This window comes from Oncorhynchus tshawytscha, linkage group LG12, assembly GCF_018296145.1.
Source record: "Oncorhynchus tshawytscha isolate Ot180627B linkage group LG12, Otsh_v2.0, whole genome shotgun sequence".
NCBI classification, from domain to species: Eukaryota; Metazoa; Chordata; class Actinopteri; order Salmoniformes; family Salmonidae; genus Oncorhynchus; species Oncorhynchus tshawytscha.
The window spans coordinates 45,608,632-45,624,434 of NC_056440.1; the positions used below are offsets into that span (position 1 = coordinate 45,608,632).

The 15,803-nt window shown below is 43.2% G+C and overlaps 1 protein-coding gene across 4 annotated transcripts in view; it reads left to right on the top strand.

The window, feature by feature from the left end:
- The window catches only part of LOC112263394 (rho-related BTB domain-containing protein 2), a 98,982-nt gene extending 91,571 nt beyond the window's left edge, over positions 1-7,411 (top strand). For all 4 annotated transcript variants that reach the window (XM_024439561.2, XM_024439560.2, XM_024439562.2 and 1 more), the window contains 3 exons: positions 900-1,139; positions 1,500-1,605; positions 1,849-7,411. In XM_024439561.2, the coding sequence (XP_024295329.1) occupies positions 900-1,139; positions 1,500-1,605; positions 1,849-2,027 (525 nt within the window). In that variant the 3' untranslated portion in view covers positions 2,028-7,411. The remainder of the gene's footprint in view (positions 1-899; positions 1,140-1,499; positions 1,606-1,848) is intronic.
- The last annotated feature ends 8,392 nt before the right edge of the window (positions 7,412-15,803 follow it).

Sequence of the window (15,803 nt, forward strand, 5' to 3'; positions counted from 1 at the left end):
ACAAACCCACCGTCGCTGGACCAGACAGGACTGGCAAAAAGTGTTCTTCACTGACTAGTCGCGGTTTTGTCTCACCAGGGGTGATGGTTGGATTTGTGTTTATCGTCGAAGGAATGAGCGTTACACCGAGGCCTGTACTCGGAGCGGGATCGATTTGGAGCTGGAGGGTCCTTCATGGTCTGGGGCGGTGTGTCACAGCATCACCGGACTGAGCTTGTTGTCATTGCAGGCAATCTCAACACTGTGCGTTACAGGGAAGACATCCTCCTCCCTCATGTGGTACCCTTCCTGCAGACTCATCCTGACATGACCCTCCAGCATGACAATGCCACCAGCCATACTGCTCGTTCTGTGATTTCCTGCAAGACAAGAATTTCAGTGATCTGCCATGGCCAGCGAAGAGCCCGGATCTCAATCCCATTGAGCACGTCTGGGACCTGTTGGATTGGAGGGTGAGGGCTAGGGCCATTCACCCCAGAAAAGTCAGGGAACTTGCAGGTGCCTTGGTGGAAGAGTGGGTAACATCTCGCAGCAAGAACTAGCAAATCTGGTGCAGTCCATGAGGAGGAGATGCACTACAGTACTTAATGCAGCTGGTGGCCACACCAGATACTGACTGTTACTTTTAATTTTGACCCCCCCTTGTTCAGGGACACATTATTACATATCTGTTGGTCACATGTCTGTGGAACTTGTTCAGTTTATGCCTCAATTGTTGAATCTTGTTATGTTCATACAAATATTTACACATGTTAAGTTTGCTGAAAATAAACGCAGTTGACGGTGAGAGGACGTTTCTTTTTTTGCTGAGTTTAGAAGACATAGTGTTATTATTTTCTAATTCACAAAATTTGAATCTCTCTATCCAACTTTCTCTCCCCTCTCTCCCCCTCCTCCAGGTGTCCATCCCTGACACCAGTAGCTCCTGTATGCGTGCAGTGTTGGAGTTCATGTACTGTGGGCTGCTTTCGCCCTGTCCTGACCTGGAGCCTATTGAGCTTATCGTCCTATCCAACCGGCTGTGTCTGCCACGCCTTGTTGCCCTCACAGAGCAGCATGCTGTGAATGAGCTGCTCCAGTGGGCGATGAAGGGAGTGGACATCGACGGACAGGTGCTGGCTTACCTGGAGTTGGCTCAGGTGAGTCTTTACACGTACCGTATACTCTGAATGACAGTTGTACTGATGACACTGTTACTGCAATACACATAATACACATACTACTACATTCTGTTGTTAGGAAAATACTATTTCACTGGAGAGAACATTCTAATTGATATCCAAGAAGGATCGGACCACCCTATAGCTCAGGCCTATATCAGATACCCAACTATAGAAAACTTTGTTCTACAATGGCAGGTGACATTCATCTTTAAAAGTCATTTGTCCACTTCCCATTCAAGTTCATCTTTCTTATTTGTAAAGTAAGAAAGTTTGAGGTCTTTTTTTTCCATTGGACCTTTTTGATGGACTGATCACCTATTCATTCATCCCTTGCAGTTCCACAATGCCAAGCAGCTGTCTGCCTGGTGTCTCCATCACATCTGCACCAACTACAACAGCGTATGTCGCAAGTTCCCTAAAGACATGAAGGTCATGTCTCCAGGTACAGACCGCATTCCCTCTCTCTTCTCTACGTCTGTGTGTGTCTCCTCGTCCGCTCTGTTCTACATTTTTCATCTCTTTTGTACCTCCAGTCTCACCTCCGATCCCCAACTTCGCTCCCCATCTCTCACTTGTTTCTAACGTTACTTTTTGGTCCCTTGTATTCACGCTTTCTTTCTCTTTCTATGTCTTTTTATGCATCTCTTATGTTCTCCCCCCCCCCTCTCTCTCTCTCTGCTTGTAGAGAACCAGAGGCACTTTGAGAAGCAGCGGTGGCCTCCGGTGTGGTTCCTGAAGGAGGAGGACCGCTACCTGCGCTCTCAGAAGGAGCGCGAGCGCGAGGAGGAGATCCTACGCAAGCTGCGCACCAAGAGAGGCTGGTGCTTCTCGAGAAACCCGTCCTCCTCGCCCCATGTCTCCTGAGGCTGTCACCCCTCCATGACCCCTCCTGCTTCTGACCTCTCACCCCAGACTGAGGGAGCCAGCTATGAGTCTACCACCTCTCCATGACGTGAGAGCCAAGTCTCCCTTCTGTACGATTGTGTATGGGGGGGGGGGCTCAGTGACCAGTCCAGTTCTCTGTGCCCAAGATGGTCTCACCTAGCTGGGCCTCAGTGACCAGTCCAGTCCTGCCTCCTCCCCCTGAGATCCACCCACCAGCCTGGGGGTGACGAGACTGGGAACAAAAGGGCTCTCTCTCTCTCTGCCCCTCAGTCACACAGAAGCTAAAGACCATTCCACAGACCACTGCTAAGACTCCCCTATGGGGAGGTTACCTCTGCCTTCACGTCTATTAGACTGTTAGCACACTGGACAAGACCAGAAGCCAGGGGGCGCCAGCTCTGCTTCAACACACATGGAAGGATGCTTTGTTTGTTTTTATTTCGCTTAGGGATTTTAAATTAGAGTAGAGCCCATCCCAGAGTTGGGTGTTTTGCCTCAGTCTCTCTGACCACCACCTATGCCTGTCTGACTTCTCTTCCACAGACTTTGTCATCCACTTTGGACAGGTTTTACACCATTTTGTTTTCTCCCGGGTTTCATACCAGTGAAGCTCCGTGTTGGAGGTTCTGTTCTAGAATCAGCTGTGCAAGGGAGGGGCAGTAGAGGTGGTTAGTCTGGGTTGAGGTACCTGCTCAAGCAAAGGTGGTGGTTTGTGATTCAAGCACCCATCGTGATCCCCCACATAACACCAAGAGGAGAGGCCAACGGTGCTGAACAAATCCCCCTCAATGACATTCAAAGTGAACACTTGATAGCATTTCTGGATCAGAGGACTATTTTATACCACTGCCATGGGAGGGAGTAAGAAGCCGAACTGAACAGATTTCTTCTTGCTCTGTCTTAATTGACCACTAGGGTGCCCCTCAGCCAGCCTGCCTTAACTCCCCCGTACCACAGGGGGCAGCACTGCTCAGGGTTCCATCATCAACCCTCACCGGGAGCAAACTGCCTGCATATATCCTTAATTCTAGTGTCTTTTAACTTTATTTTATTACAGCTGTATTTGAAAGTCAACTGTAGTCTTTTGTCCTCACTGAGTGTTGAAAGCACATGTATTATACCAAAAAAATGAGGCTGTGACATGTTCCCTCCCTCCTGTCTCCTTGCCTTCCTCTCCTTGCCTCCTCCATAACATGGCAAATGTGGGGAGGAAGGGAATAAGGAATAGAGGAAGATAAACTTTTTGATCCCCCCCCTCTCAGTATGTTTTTATAAAGCTGCAATGTCAGGTAAAACCCAGGTGCCACTGCAGGACTTCCACTCCTTTAGCTGGAATTGAAAATGGCGCTCAGGATGTCCACTAAAAAAGACCGTATGTTTATGACACACACACACTTAAACATACATACATACACACTCACATTTACACTTGTACCTGTCTTTTCGGTCCACTATTTTGGGGGGTTTATGTCTGCTCAGCCCTTCATCAGTGTTAATATACGGAAACCTTTCAATCTACCCATATAGTGTTACATTCAGATGTGCTGCACTAGGATTATTTTTTTCTTATTAAAAGGTGTCTAATAGACATTAATGTTAGTGAATATTTTCATAGTATTATGAATTTCAGTCTTTTCAGTATGAGCAGAGCTACGCTTTGAAGTTGAATCTTTCCATTTATTTCACGACATTCTGTCGTTTTCAATGCCGCGCTAGACCAAATATTTCACTTGCTTTTTTTGATTTCTTGCGCTGCAGAGTGCAGTTCTGTTTTCGTTGTGAGGGAGTGTGCCGCTTCAATCATTTTGTTAACAAAGGGAATGTGTAGTACTGTCTTTTAGTTGAGTGCTATGGAGTTGGATTTTGGGCTGCCGAGAACATCTTAATAACCCACGGCACCGTCAAGATCTTAATGAATGCAAGACATTGTATTACAACAGGCAAGTTGGAAGAAGAAGAAACCAATAACTAACAAAGCATTATTACTGTATTTGAATTGCCTTCTTTTTGCACAAAAGTGGTAGTTATGTGGGAAAAAAGAAGACTTTGTAACATGTTTCTCTTTACCACCTTCGTTCTATTTGTGGGTTTGAGATTTCCACCCCGCCTTTACCCAGGTGACTGTGGGAGATAGATGGATGGCGTGAAACGTGTATTTTTTTATTTTTAGCTTTTCTTCACAGGATGCGTGTTCTAGTCATCAACAGCTACTGAAATAGCTATGCGATAGGATCTCACGAGACCCAAGTGAGAATTGGGCTGATTTTTACCCCCCCCAAAAAAACTGCAAACCTGCATATTTGGAATTGGAACACTGAAATAGTCCTTGCGCCCCTATTTCGGACTAGGATATTGGAACATTAATCTGGAGTTGACATAGGAACATAGAGCTATTTGACTTCCATGTCCCCTTTCAGTGCCCCAAGGATGAGCTATTAAAGTTGTCTTACTAATGGTAGACATGCCCTACAAAGCCTTCCCTCATGGAAGTGTACATCCACTATTAGGAATCGGAGTATACTCAAAATGTACAGTGTAAGGTAGTGGTATACAGTTGCAGACAGGTTCTACAAAGGATAATAGTAGAGCTGATTGATTCAGTCTATGTTTAATGCTTACACACCCAGTCTCACCCACTCAACCAGGCCAGAGAGGCAGGCCTCTCCCTCGCCTTCCTCCCACGTCTGAGTCTACCCTCTGGGGATGCAGACCCCAGCGCTACTCCCGGAGAGTTTCTGGGTCTTCGGGTGGTCAGTGGAAACACAGGCCTTAAGTTAGTAGGTGAAGGGGCTGTTAGTATTGTATGTTCTCTTAGTCTGTTTCGGTTTGGGAAACTGATTTAGTCTGCCACTAAAAACTAGCCGATTACCCTCTGGAATGCCCTAGAAATCAAGGTTTAGACACCTGTGATCTAGGGGATGCGAACGCTTACTATGAGAATACTGGTTGCCTTGTGTGAATGCTGTTCAACACTTGTGGGATGTGGTTATTATTTTTGCATCATGGCCTAATTTTGGTTTTGTAAATGCACTTTTCTCAGTTTTTCAGTATCGGGTTGCACTTTCCTTCCTTTTGTGGTCTTTTTAGCTCTGACTGTTTTGTGCTTGGCATGGACAATTCTTTAACGGGTTGTTTTAAAAATGTGATATTTTGTAGCATGGGACCTTCCTTTCTCCCTTCAACTGTCCATGTGGCTTTCTAGGGCTTCTACTGAGTGTGTATCTATCTCGTCATGCTCACATACAAAGGCAACCCGGGCTCAGCTGTAGTATCGTAGTATTAGTGACTGAAATGAAAGCCTCTGTCCATTATGTGTGAAGCCTCTCAAGTCAGTCATACTATTGTAATTGTATATAATATTATCCTCAAAAGTTCAGTTGGCTTGAGTACAGCCGAAATGTAACATCATTGGGGATCTCATCATGACATTGAGGGTACACAGGAATGTGTGTGCATGTCAGTAACTAATGACAATGGTTATTGATGTTAGCAAGATGTGTTGCTTCTTGTACAGTGTTAAAAGCAGTATTTTACCAGGTGTGGGACCATGGTTTCCCCAGGATTTGACATCTCGGGTGCTGGTACAGTACGTAGGTTGTGCTCACGTTCTAACGCTATATGAATTCATACACCTTGGGAATGTCCTATTTATACATCGGGCAGCCTTGGGAGCTACAGTGAGAGGAATGTTTTGATTGGGCTGAAATGCATGTATACACAGGGAAACAAATTACGAAGTGGATCTTTGGCTTTGAACAGCCGTCAATAGTTGACCCACATTGCCCTCTATTGGCCCATTTCTGTACCTGTCATTTGAAAAGTCACATTAAGTCCATACTCTTTTGATGTCACTTTCACATCACCTTAATTTGCATCAGCTCAAGAGTGTAGTATTGTCCAAAGAAAACATGAGTATTGCTGAGAATTTGAAGAATATTTTCGACCATGCCGCTTATTGACAGAGAACCCCTTGTTGTTTGTTTGCCCCTGGTCTGGCGTCTCCTGTGCCTTTTGAGATGACCTCATGCTGGCGCCCTCTTGTCGAGCCTCTAGCGGTCAAACAGGGATATGGTTCCGATCATTTTTTCCACCATTAAATTTTCTCTTAGTGAATTTTAGAAACACTTAAAATAAATTGTATCACTATATTTAGCTCTATTTACTTTCAGATTTGAACATTCTAATTAGCATCAAAGTAGACATCATGAAAGACTACAAATCCCTGCAAGCTCATGCACGTCATCTGTAACTGACACCTTTGCTAACTGGTTTTGTCTCAATTTAAAACATGCACAAAACAGTTTACATAATTGTCAATTTATATAAATGTTGACGCTTTTCATTACTACATTTAGCTAACATTAGATAGTTAATCCAGATATTCTTACCTTTGCCTCGATTTGGCAGTCTCGCCCAGATCATCAAAGCATTTGTAGTTCTTTATGATAGCCACATTAGCATTTCATTTTTTTTTTTGGGGGATAAATACAGGCAAATATTTTGATAAAAGTCACCTTGTCCTAGAGAGATTTACACGAAACAGCCCATATCTGAGGTGTTTCTAAAATCTCCTATGGTAAAAATGAATGGTGGAAAAACGATTATGAATCGTACCATGGTACTCTATAGGCTTACTGTACATATGAGGAGGGGCCTCTAAACCAATGCCTTCTGGGTTCAGGTTGGCACCCACCATGCAGGCTAAAAACACATGTGCACACACATTGGACCAGGCGGGTTTCCTCCTTGTCTCTTAGTGCCTGTGGATTGACCAATGATTCCGCCATCCTATGCTGTGTACCAAAGGGGCTATGTTGTTGAGGCCTACAGTAGTCTACAGTAGCTGTGGGGTACACAGTGCATAAGGCCCCTGACTTGGAGCCCCTGACAAGTCACACATTTTTTAGAGTTTTAATAGTTCCAATTAGCACATGAATGCGTCATTCGCCCAGGACGGAGAGAGCTGGGAGGGACAGAAGCCTTGGTAGGTTGTAGGTGTATCTCTGCTCTGTGACATTTTCAGTGTGACTTATACATAGTATTAATATGCACTTTTGTTTCCCTCTTCTCATTTCAAATGAATATTGGTCTTAACTGCTTGTGTTCATATGTTTCTGAAACTGAAAAAGCACACAGACACACACAACACACAACGTACATACCATATTAAGGGCTTTTTTAAAAGACAACAATCAGAATGTTTTGCTGCTTTTGCAAAAATGTTTTGAATAATCCTTTGTAATATTTTTTTTAACCACTGATTTGTAAAAAGGAAAAGAAAAAGGAAACAAAATATACTTTTTTTGCCGTTTCAGTATTTTAATGTTTCACCTGGCTTTTAATTAAACCCTAAGTAAATATTATATATTTGTCCTTTTGTCTTTTGAGCCTATTGTTCTATATCAATTCTCCATGATGCTTCTTGTGCACAGAAATTTTTTAGAAACTGTGTGTGTGTGTGACATTTGTGGGAACATTTCACCGGTACCCACAAGGAAACAGGCTATTTTAGGCTTAGGAGTTAGGGTTAGAATTAGGTTTAGGAGCTAGGATTAGGATTATGGTTAGGGATTAGGGAAAATAGGATTTTGAATGTGAATCAGTTGTTTAGTCCTCACTAGGATAGTAAAATGTGTGTGTGTGTGTGTCGTGTCTGTGTCAGGGGAAAGCGACTGCCCTCTCATTGAAACCACGGAGGTTCAAGACCAACCGCAGGTACTGCAGGCATCTTTAGAACAAAACAGGATCCCCTATTATAGTGAATTAAAAAAGGTGATCTTCGTGGTCAATCTTTGAAAGACAATCATGTTACCAAAAGTTGCTTTTAATACACCAAATGTATGTCCTTGAATTGATTATTTTAAAATCACACAAAGAAGGGATCATTTAGTTCAGTTTGACATTTATTGTCATGAGTCTTGCCCTGGAGGCAGAAATGAGCGGTTTCTACTCGACGAACCAGCTGCAAAGTCAAAAATGGCTACATTGTAAAACTTAATGAAAATGTGCTTTCTGAACTTAATTTAAGGTACTGTAAGTGTTAGACATTAGGGTTAGCACTGTGGTTAAGGTTATGGTTAGGTTTAAAATCAGATTTTATGACTTTGTGGCTATGCAGCTTGTGACCAATCTGCATAGCTGCATCCAGTACATGAGTCATCTCAATAAATGCTAACCCGCTAATTTAGTTGCTAATTGTTGTATAAAGACGGCGCTTGGATGCATAGCCGCAATTATCGGGCTCCTAACCAATTTTGTTATTTAGTCTTACATTTTTTTGTTCATGAGGTTTCTGCCATTTCCTATGACTGAAAAAAGATTCTGGACATCAGAACAGCAATCACTCACCTCAATCTGGACGAAGACTTCTACTTCAATGAGTGGCGCAGCGGTCTACGGCACTGCATTTAAGTGCAAGAGGCAGTCCCTGGTTTGATTCCAGGCTGAATCACATCCGGCCGTGATTGGGAGTCCCATAGGGCGGCGCACAGTTGGCCCAGCGTCGTCCGGGTACGGCCGGGGTAGGCTGTCATTGTAAATAAGAATTTGTTCTTAACTGATTTGCCTAGTTGAATAAAGGTTAAATAAATGAGTCTTCGGCACAGGACATACTGCGCTCACCTCAGAGCAGACCCTAATCCCCGACACTCGAAAGAGGAAAACACGTTGTTATCGAGGTCGCCGGACAGGCACATTGACAAGACTACGGTGGTGAGTGAATAAACTGCCCCTACCATTTTGTTCTATTGGCGAATGTGCAATCACTGGAGAACAAGCTGCACGACTATCCTATCAACGAGACATTAAGAACTATAATAAACTGTGCTTTTCGGAGTCATGGCTGAACAAGGACATGGACAGGGTTTGTCATGCATCGGCAGGACAGAACAGTAGCGTCCGGGAAGATCCGTGGGGGTGGGGTGGGGTGTGTCTCATTGTCAACAAAGACTGGTGCACAATCTCTAATATTAAGTAAGTCTCAAGGTTCTGCTCACCTGAGTTAGACCATGCTGTTTACCAAGAGAGTCTATCTATATTTTTCGTAGATGTCTATTTACCACCACAAACCGATGCTGGTACTAAGACCACACTCAACGAGCTGTACAGGGCCATAAGTGAACAAGAAAATGCTTTTCCACAGGCAGCGCTTCCAGTGGCCAGTGATTTTAATGCAGGAAAAAAAAGTGTTTTACCTCATTTCTACCAGCATGTCACCTGTGCAACTAGATGGGGGGGGGGCTGTAGATCATCTTTACTACACACACAGAGATGCATACAAGCTCTCACTCACCCCACATTTGGCAAATCTGACTATAACTCTTATCATCCAGATTCCTGCTTGCAAGTAAAAACTCAAACAGGAAGTACAAGTGACGCCCCAATACGGAAGTGGTCCGATGAAGCTGATGCTAAGGTACAGGACTGTTTCGCTAGCACAGACTGGAATATGTTCTGGGATTCATCCGATGGCACTGAGGAGTTTACCACATCAGTCACCAGCTTCATTAATAAGTGCATTGACGACGTGGTCCCTACAGTGACAATATGTACATATCCCAACCAGAAGCCATGGATTTCAGGCAACATCCGCAGTGAGCTAAAGGCTAGAGCTGCTGCTTTCAAATGGAGGAACACTAATCAGGACACTTGTTAAAAAAAAAAAAAAAATCCTGCTACGCCCTCCGACTAACGATCAAACAGGCAAAGTGTCACTACAAGAATAAGATTGAATCCTATTATACCGTCTCTGATGCTCGTCGGATGTGGCAGAACTTTGCAAACCATCACAGATTACAAAGAGAAAACAAGCTGAAAGATGCCCAGTGAGGCGAGCTTAGCAGACGAGGGAAATGCTTTCTATACTCGCGTCGAGGCAAGCAACACTGAACCATATGTGAGAGCACCAGCTGTTCTGGACGATTGTCTGATCACGCTCTCTGTAGCCGATGTGAGTAAGATCTTTAAACAGGTTAACATCCACAAGGCCGCAGGGCCAGACGGATTAAAAGGATGCGTACTCAGATCATGCCCTGACCAGCTGGCAAGTGTCTTTCTTCACTGACATGTTCAAACTTTCCCTGACGCAGTCTGTAATACCTACATGTTTTAAGCAGACCACCATAGTCCCTGTGCTGAAGAACACCAAGGTAACCTGTTTAAATGACTATTGCCCCTTGCACTCACATCTGTAGCCAAAATGCTTTGAAAGGCTGGTCAAGGTTCATATCAACACCATCATCCCAGAAACCCTGGACCCAGTCCAATTCACATACTGCCCAAACAGATCCACAGATAACGCAATCTCTATTTCCCACCTGGACAAAAGGAACACCTACGTGAGAATGCTGATCGTAAACTACAGCTCAGCTTACAACACCATAGTGCCCTCCAAGCCCATCACCAAACTAAGGTTCCTGGGACTGAACACCTCCCTGCAACTGGATCCTGGATTTCCTGAAGGGATGACCCCAAGTGGTGAGGGTAGGCAACAACACATCCGCCACACTGACCCTCAACACGGGGGCCTTTCATGGGTGTGTGCTTAGTCCCCTCCTGTACTCCCTGTTCACACACGACTGAGTGACTGCGCACAATTCCAACACCATCATCAAGTTTGCAGATCATTGTCCTATCATGGTCCACACACACCAACACAGTCATGACGAGGGCACAACAATGCCACTTCCCCCTCAGGAGGCTGAAAAGATGGGCCCTCAGATCCTCAAAAAGTTCTACAGCTGCACCATTGAGTACATCTTAACTGGCTGCATCACTGCTTGGTATGGCAACTGCTTGGCAGATGACCGCAAGGCGCTGCACAGGGTAGTGCGGACAGTCCTGTACATCACGGGGACCGAACTCCCTGCCATCCAGGACCTCTATACCAGGCGGTGTCATAGTAAGGCCCTAAAAATTGTCCGACTGCAGTCACCCAAGTCACAGACTGTTCTCTCTGCTACCGCACAGCAAGTGGTACCAGAGTGCTAAGTCTAGGAGAAAAAGGCTCCTGAACAGCTTCTTTGCCCAAGTCATAAAACTGCTAAATAGTTTACCCTTTTTGCAATAACTCAGAAAGTATGCACACACACTCACACATACAGTACTTACACTGACACTCCAACACATTCTGCTGCTACTGTTTATTATCTATCCTGTTGCTTAGTCACTTTACCCCTAACTAAATGTACATATCTACCTCAAATTCCTAATAGCCCTGCACATCGACTCAGTACTGGTACCCCGTATACAGTGCCTTCGGAAAGTTTTCAGACCCGTTGACTTTTTGTTATATTTTGTTACGTTACGGCCTTGTTGTAAATTTGATTAAATTGTTTTTATTCTGATCAATCTACATAATGACAAAGCAAAAATAGGTTTTAAGAAATGTTTGCTAATTTAGAAAAAGAAAACAACTGAAACATTTTACTTACTTAAATATTCAGACCCTTTACTCAGTACTTTGTTGAAGCCCCTTTGGCAGCAACAACAGCATCAATTCTTCTTGGGTATGACCACAAGCTTGGCAGACTGTATTTGGGGAGTTTCTATCATTCTTCTCTGCAGATCCTGTCAATCTATGTCAGGTTGTATGGGGAGCGTTACTGCACAGCTATTTTCAGGTCTCTCCAGAGATGTTCGATCGGGTTCCAAGTCCAGGCTCTGGCTGGGCCACTCAAGGACATTCAGAAACTTGTCCAGAAGCCACTCCTGCGTTGTCTTAGCTGTGTGCTTAGGGTCGTTTTCCTGTTGGAAGGTGAGCCTTCGCCCCAGTCTGAGGTCATGAGCACTCTGGAGCAGGTTTTCATCAAGGATCTCTGTACTTTGCACAGTTCATCTTTGCCTCGATTCTGACCAGTCTCCCAGTCCCTGACACTGAAAATCATCCCCACAGCATGATGCTGCCACCACCATGCTTCACTGTAGGGATGGTGCCAGATTTCCTCCAGATGTTACGCTTGGCATTCAGGCCAAAGAGTTCAATCTTGGTTTCATCAGAGCAGAGAATCTTGTTTCTCATGGTCTAAGAGTCTTTAGGTGCCTTTGGGCTGTTATGTACCTTTTACTGAGGAGTGGTTTCCGTCTGGCCACTACCATAAAGACCTAATTGGTGGAGTGCTGTAGAGATCATACTTCTGGAAGGTTCTCCCATCTCCACAGAGGAACTCTAGAGCTCTGACCATTGGGTTCTTTGTCACCTCCCTGACCAAGGCCCTTCTCCCTCGATTGCTCAGTTTGGCGATTGGGCCAGCTCTAGGAAGAGTCTTGGTGGTTGCAAACTTCTTCCATTTAAGAATGATGGAGGCCACTGTGTTCTTGGGGACCTTCAATGCTGCACACAATTTTTGGTACCCTTCCCCAGATCTGTGCCTCAACACAATCCTGTCTCTACGGACAATTCCTTCGACCTCATGGCTTGGTTTTTAATCTTACATGCACTGTCAACTGTGGGACCTAATATAGGCAGGTTTGTGCCTTTCCTAATCATGTCCAGTCAATTGAATTTACCACAAATTGTAGAAAAATCTCAAGGATGATCATTGGAAACAGGATGCATCTGAGCTCAATTTCGCATCTAATAGCAAAAGGTCTGAATAATTATGTTAATATGGTATTTCTGTTTTTGATTTGTACATTTCTAAAAACATGTTTATGCTTTGTCATTATGGGTTATTATGTGTAGATTGCTGAGGATTTTATTTTTATTTAATCTATTACGAATAAGGCTGTAGTCTAACAAAATGTTTAAAAAGTCTTAGGGTCTGAAAACTTTCTGAAGGCACTTTATATAGCCAAGCTATCGTGTATGTATTCCTTGTGTTACTATTTTTTTCTATCATTATTATTTATTGTGTTCTGCATTGTTGGGAAGGGCCCATAAGTAAGCGTTTCACTGTTAGTTTACACCTGTTGTTTACGAAGTGTGTGACAATTACATTTGATTGATTTGATTTATGGCAGCCTGCAGTAGCCGGGGTGGCCTTCAATTTGAGTTGCTCAGTGAGAGGGGGCAGCACTGAGCTAGCCTGCAACGTCACTTCCTGGAATAGCTCAAACTGCTCATGTTCTGTCTCAATGAGATGCCATCTTAACCAACTTTTTGGCTTCAATGGCTATTGAGTCTTCACAAAGGAATGAATGGTGTCATGTGATCAATGGCTTTGTGCGTTCATATATACAGTCATTGGTCTGTGTCTGTGTCAGGAGACTCATCTATGTAACCAGTAGATGGGGCTAGAGATCAACGTTGCCTCCTGCTCTTTCTTCCTCATAGTTCCTGCCTCAGTTTATGACATAATAATGCCTCAATCATCACAACAAATCAAGATCCTTTTGAGAATTCAAGTTTGATGTATTAAAACTTAGACCTGTTTAGGTAAGGTGTATAGTGTATAGTTTTATAGGACACTGCATAACCACATCAACCACAGTCAACCATCACATCATTGTAGATATACTGGATTGAATTTAAAGGGTCAAGCATAGCCCTAATATCACAACATTTTATTGGTTTTGAACAGTGGTGTAAAGTACTTAAGTAGTACTTTAAAGTATTTTTACTTAAGTTGTTTTTTGGGGTATCTGTACTTTACTTTACTATTTTTGACTACTTTTACTTCACTACATTCCTGAAGAAAATAATGTACTTTTTACTCCAGACATTTTCCCTGGCACTCAAAAGTACTCAAAAGTTACATTTTGAATGCTTAGCAGGACAGGAAAATTGTCAATTTCAAGCACTTATCAAGAGGAACATCCCTGGTCAACCATACTGCCTCTGATCTGGTAGACTCACTGAACACACATGCTTAGTTTGTAAATTATGTCTGAGTGTTGGAGTGTGCCACAGGGCTATCCGTACATTAAAATAGCAAGAAAACGGTGCAGTCTGGTTTGCTTAATATAAGGAATTTGTAATGATTTATACTTGAACTTTTACTTTTGATACTTTACTATATTTGAGAAATTACATTTACTTTTGATATTTAAATATATTTCAAACTAAACACTTTTAGACTTTTACTCAAGTAGTATTTTACTGGGTGACTCCCTTTTACTTTAGTCATTTTCTATTAAGGTATCTTTACTTTTATTCAAGTATGACAACTGGGTACTTTTTCCACCAGTGGTTTTGAATAAGAACTGGCCTATCCTGTAACCTGACCTGGAAAAACTCTGGGTCCTAGCTACAGTCTATAAAAGTGGGGCCTACCTACACCTGATCCACAGCAGTACCCTGCTCTCCTTCCTTCACATAAGCTCATGTGATCTCCATGCTCTACCGGTTTTCCCTTGGAGTGAGGAACAACGCCAGAGTCTCAGTCAGCCTGTGGACCTATTGGAACGATCCCAGCCTTGGCCTATACAGAGGGAATGGAGTATGAAGACGTGAAGCTGTAGCACCACACACACACACACACATTGGGTCTCTGTCTCTAGCGCCACAACATGCACACTGAGCAAGTCACCTCAAGCTCTGTTATTATTGCTGCTGTTATTGTCATAAAGGAGACAGATTGTTGAGTGGAGAGAAGGCGGAAGAAGAAGAAAAGAGCGAGAACTCCAGTGAAGTTCCTCATTTGAGCAAGATGAAATGTGGGAGATCATCAACACAACCCATTGATATTGATCATCTACTCAGTGAACTGATCAGTAGACTATAGCCCGTTTACCTATACAGTCGCGTCCAAAATAATCACCCTTGATAAAGATGAGCAAATAAGACTATAAAATAAATAACACAAATACTGAGCTATATTTAACCATTTTGTTTAATAAGTTATCATGTATGTCCTTCAGTCTGCCAAGATGGACTGCCCTATTCAATTCAAACCATAGCTTTTCAATGGGGTTTCGAGTCTGGGACTGAGATGGCCATTGTAAAATGTTGATTTTGTTGTCAATTAACCGTTTATTTGTGGATGTTGATGTGTGCTTGGGGTTATTGTCTTTGTGGAAGATCCACTTAAAGCCAAGTTTCAACCTCTCGGCAGAGTCAACCAGGTTGTTGGCTAAAATGTCCTGGTACATGCTAGAGTTCATGATGCCATTGACCTTAATAACAAGGGCCCCAGCACCAGTGGAAGCGAAACAGCCCCATAACATCAAAGATCCACCAACATATTTTACAGTTGGTGTTTTCTGCATATGTATCCTTCTTTCAATGCCAAACCCCCCTAGTGTGTGTGGCATAAGAGCTCTATTTTTGTCTCATCTGACCATAGTACTGGTTCCAATCCAAGTGCCAATGCCATTTAGAAAATTCCAGGCGTTCACATTTTTTGGTCGCTCTCAATAAAGGCTTTTTTTCCACAGAGTCTATTGGCATGGAGGTTGAGTCTAATTGTAGATTTGGATACTTGTTGACCTGAAGATGTGACCGAGTCCTGTAATTCTCATATATTGGCCCTTAGATTTTTCTTTGCATCACAAACCATCTTCCTCACTGTACGTCAAGATACACTTGAGTCCAATACCAGAACAGTTTACCACTGTTCCAGTGGATTTAAACTTCTTAATTGTTGTGGTATATATTTATTTTTTTACCAATATTTTCGTTTGTGAGTTCTTTGCCTTTTTCCATGGTAATGGATGACATAGGGATTTCACATTTGTGTACCTCATTTTCATACCCCAGTGAAACAGGAAGACATGGAAGGCCACAATACAGTTCCTTAAATTGAGAAAAAAGTAGAATGTCAATGCAGATAACATTTTTGTTTGATTTTATTTATACGAATCTTTAGGAGTGACAAC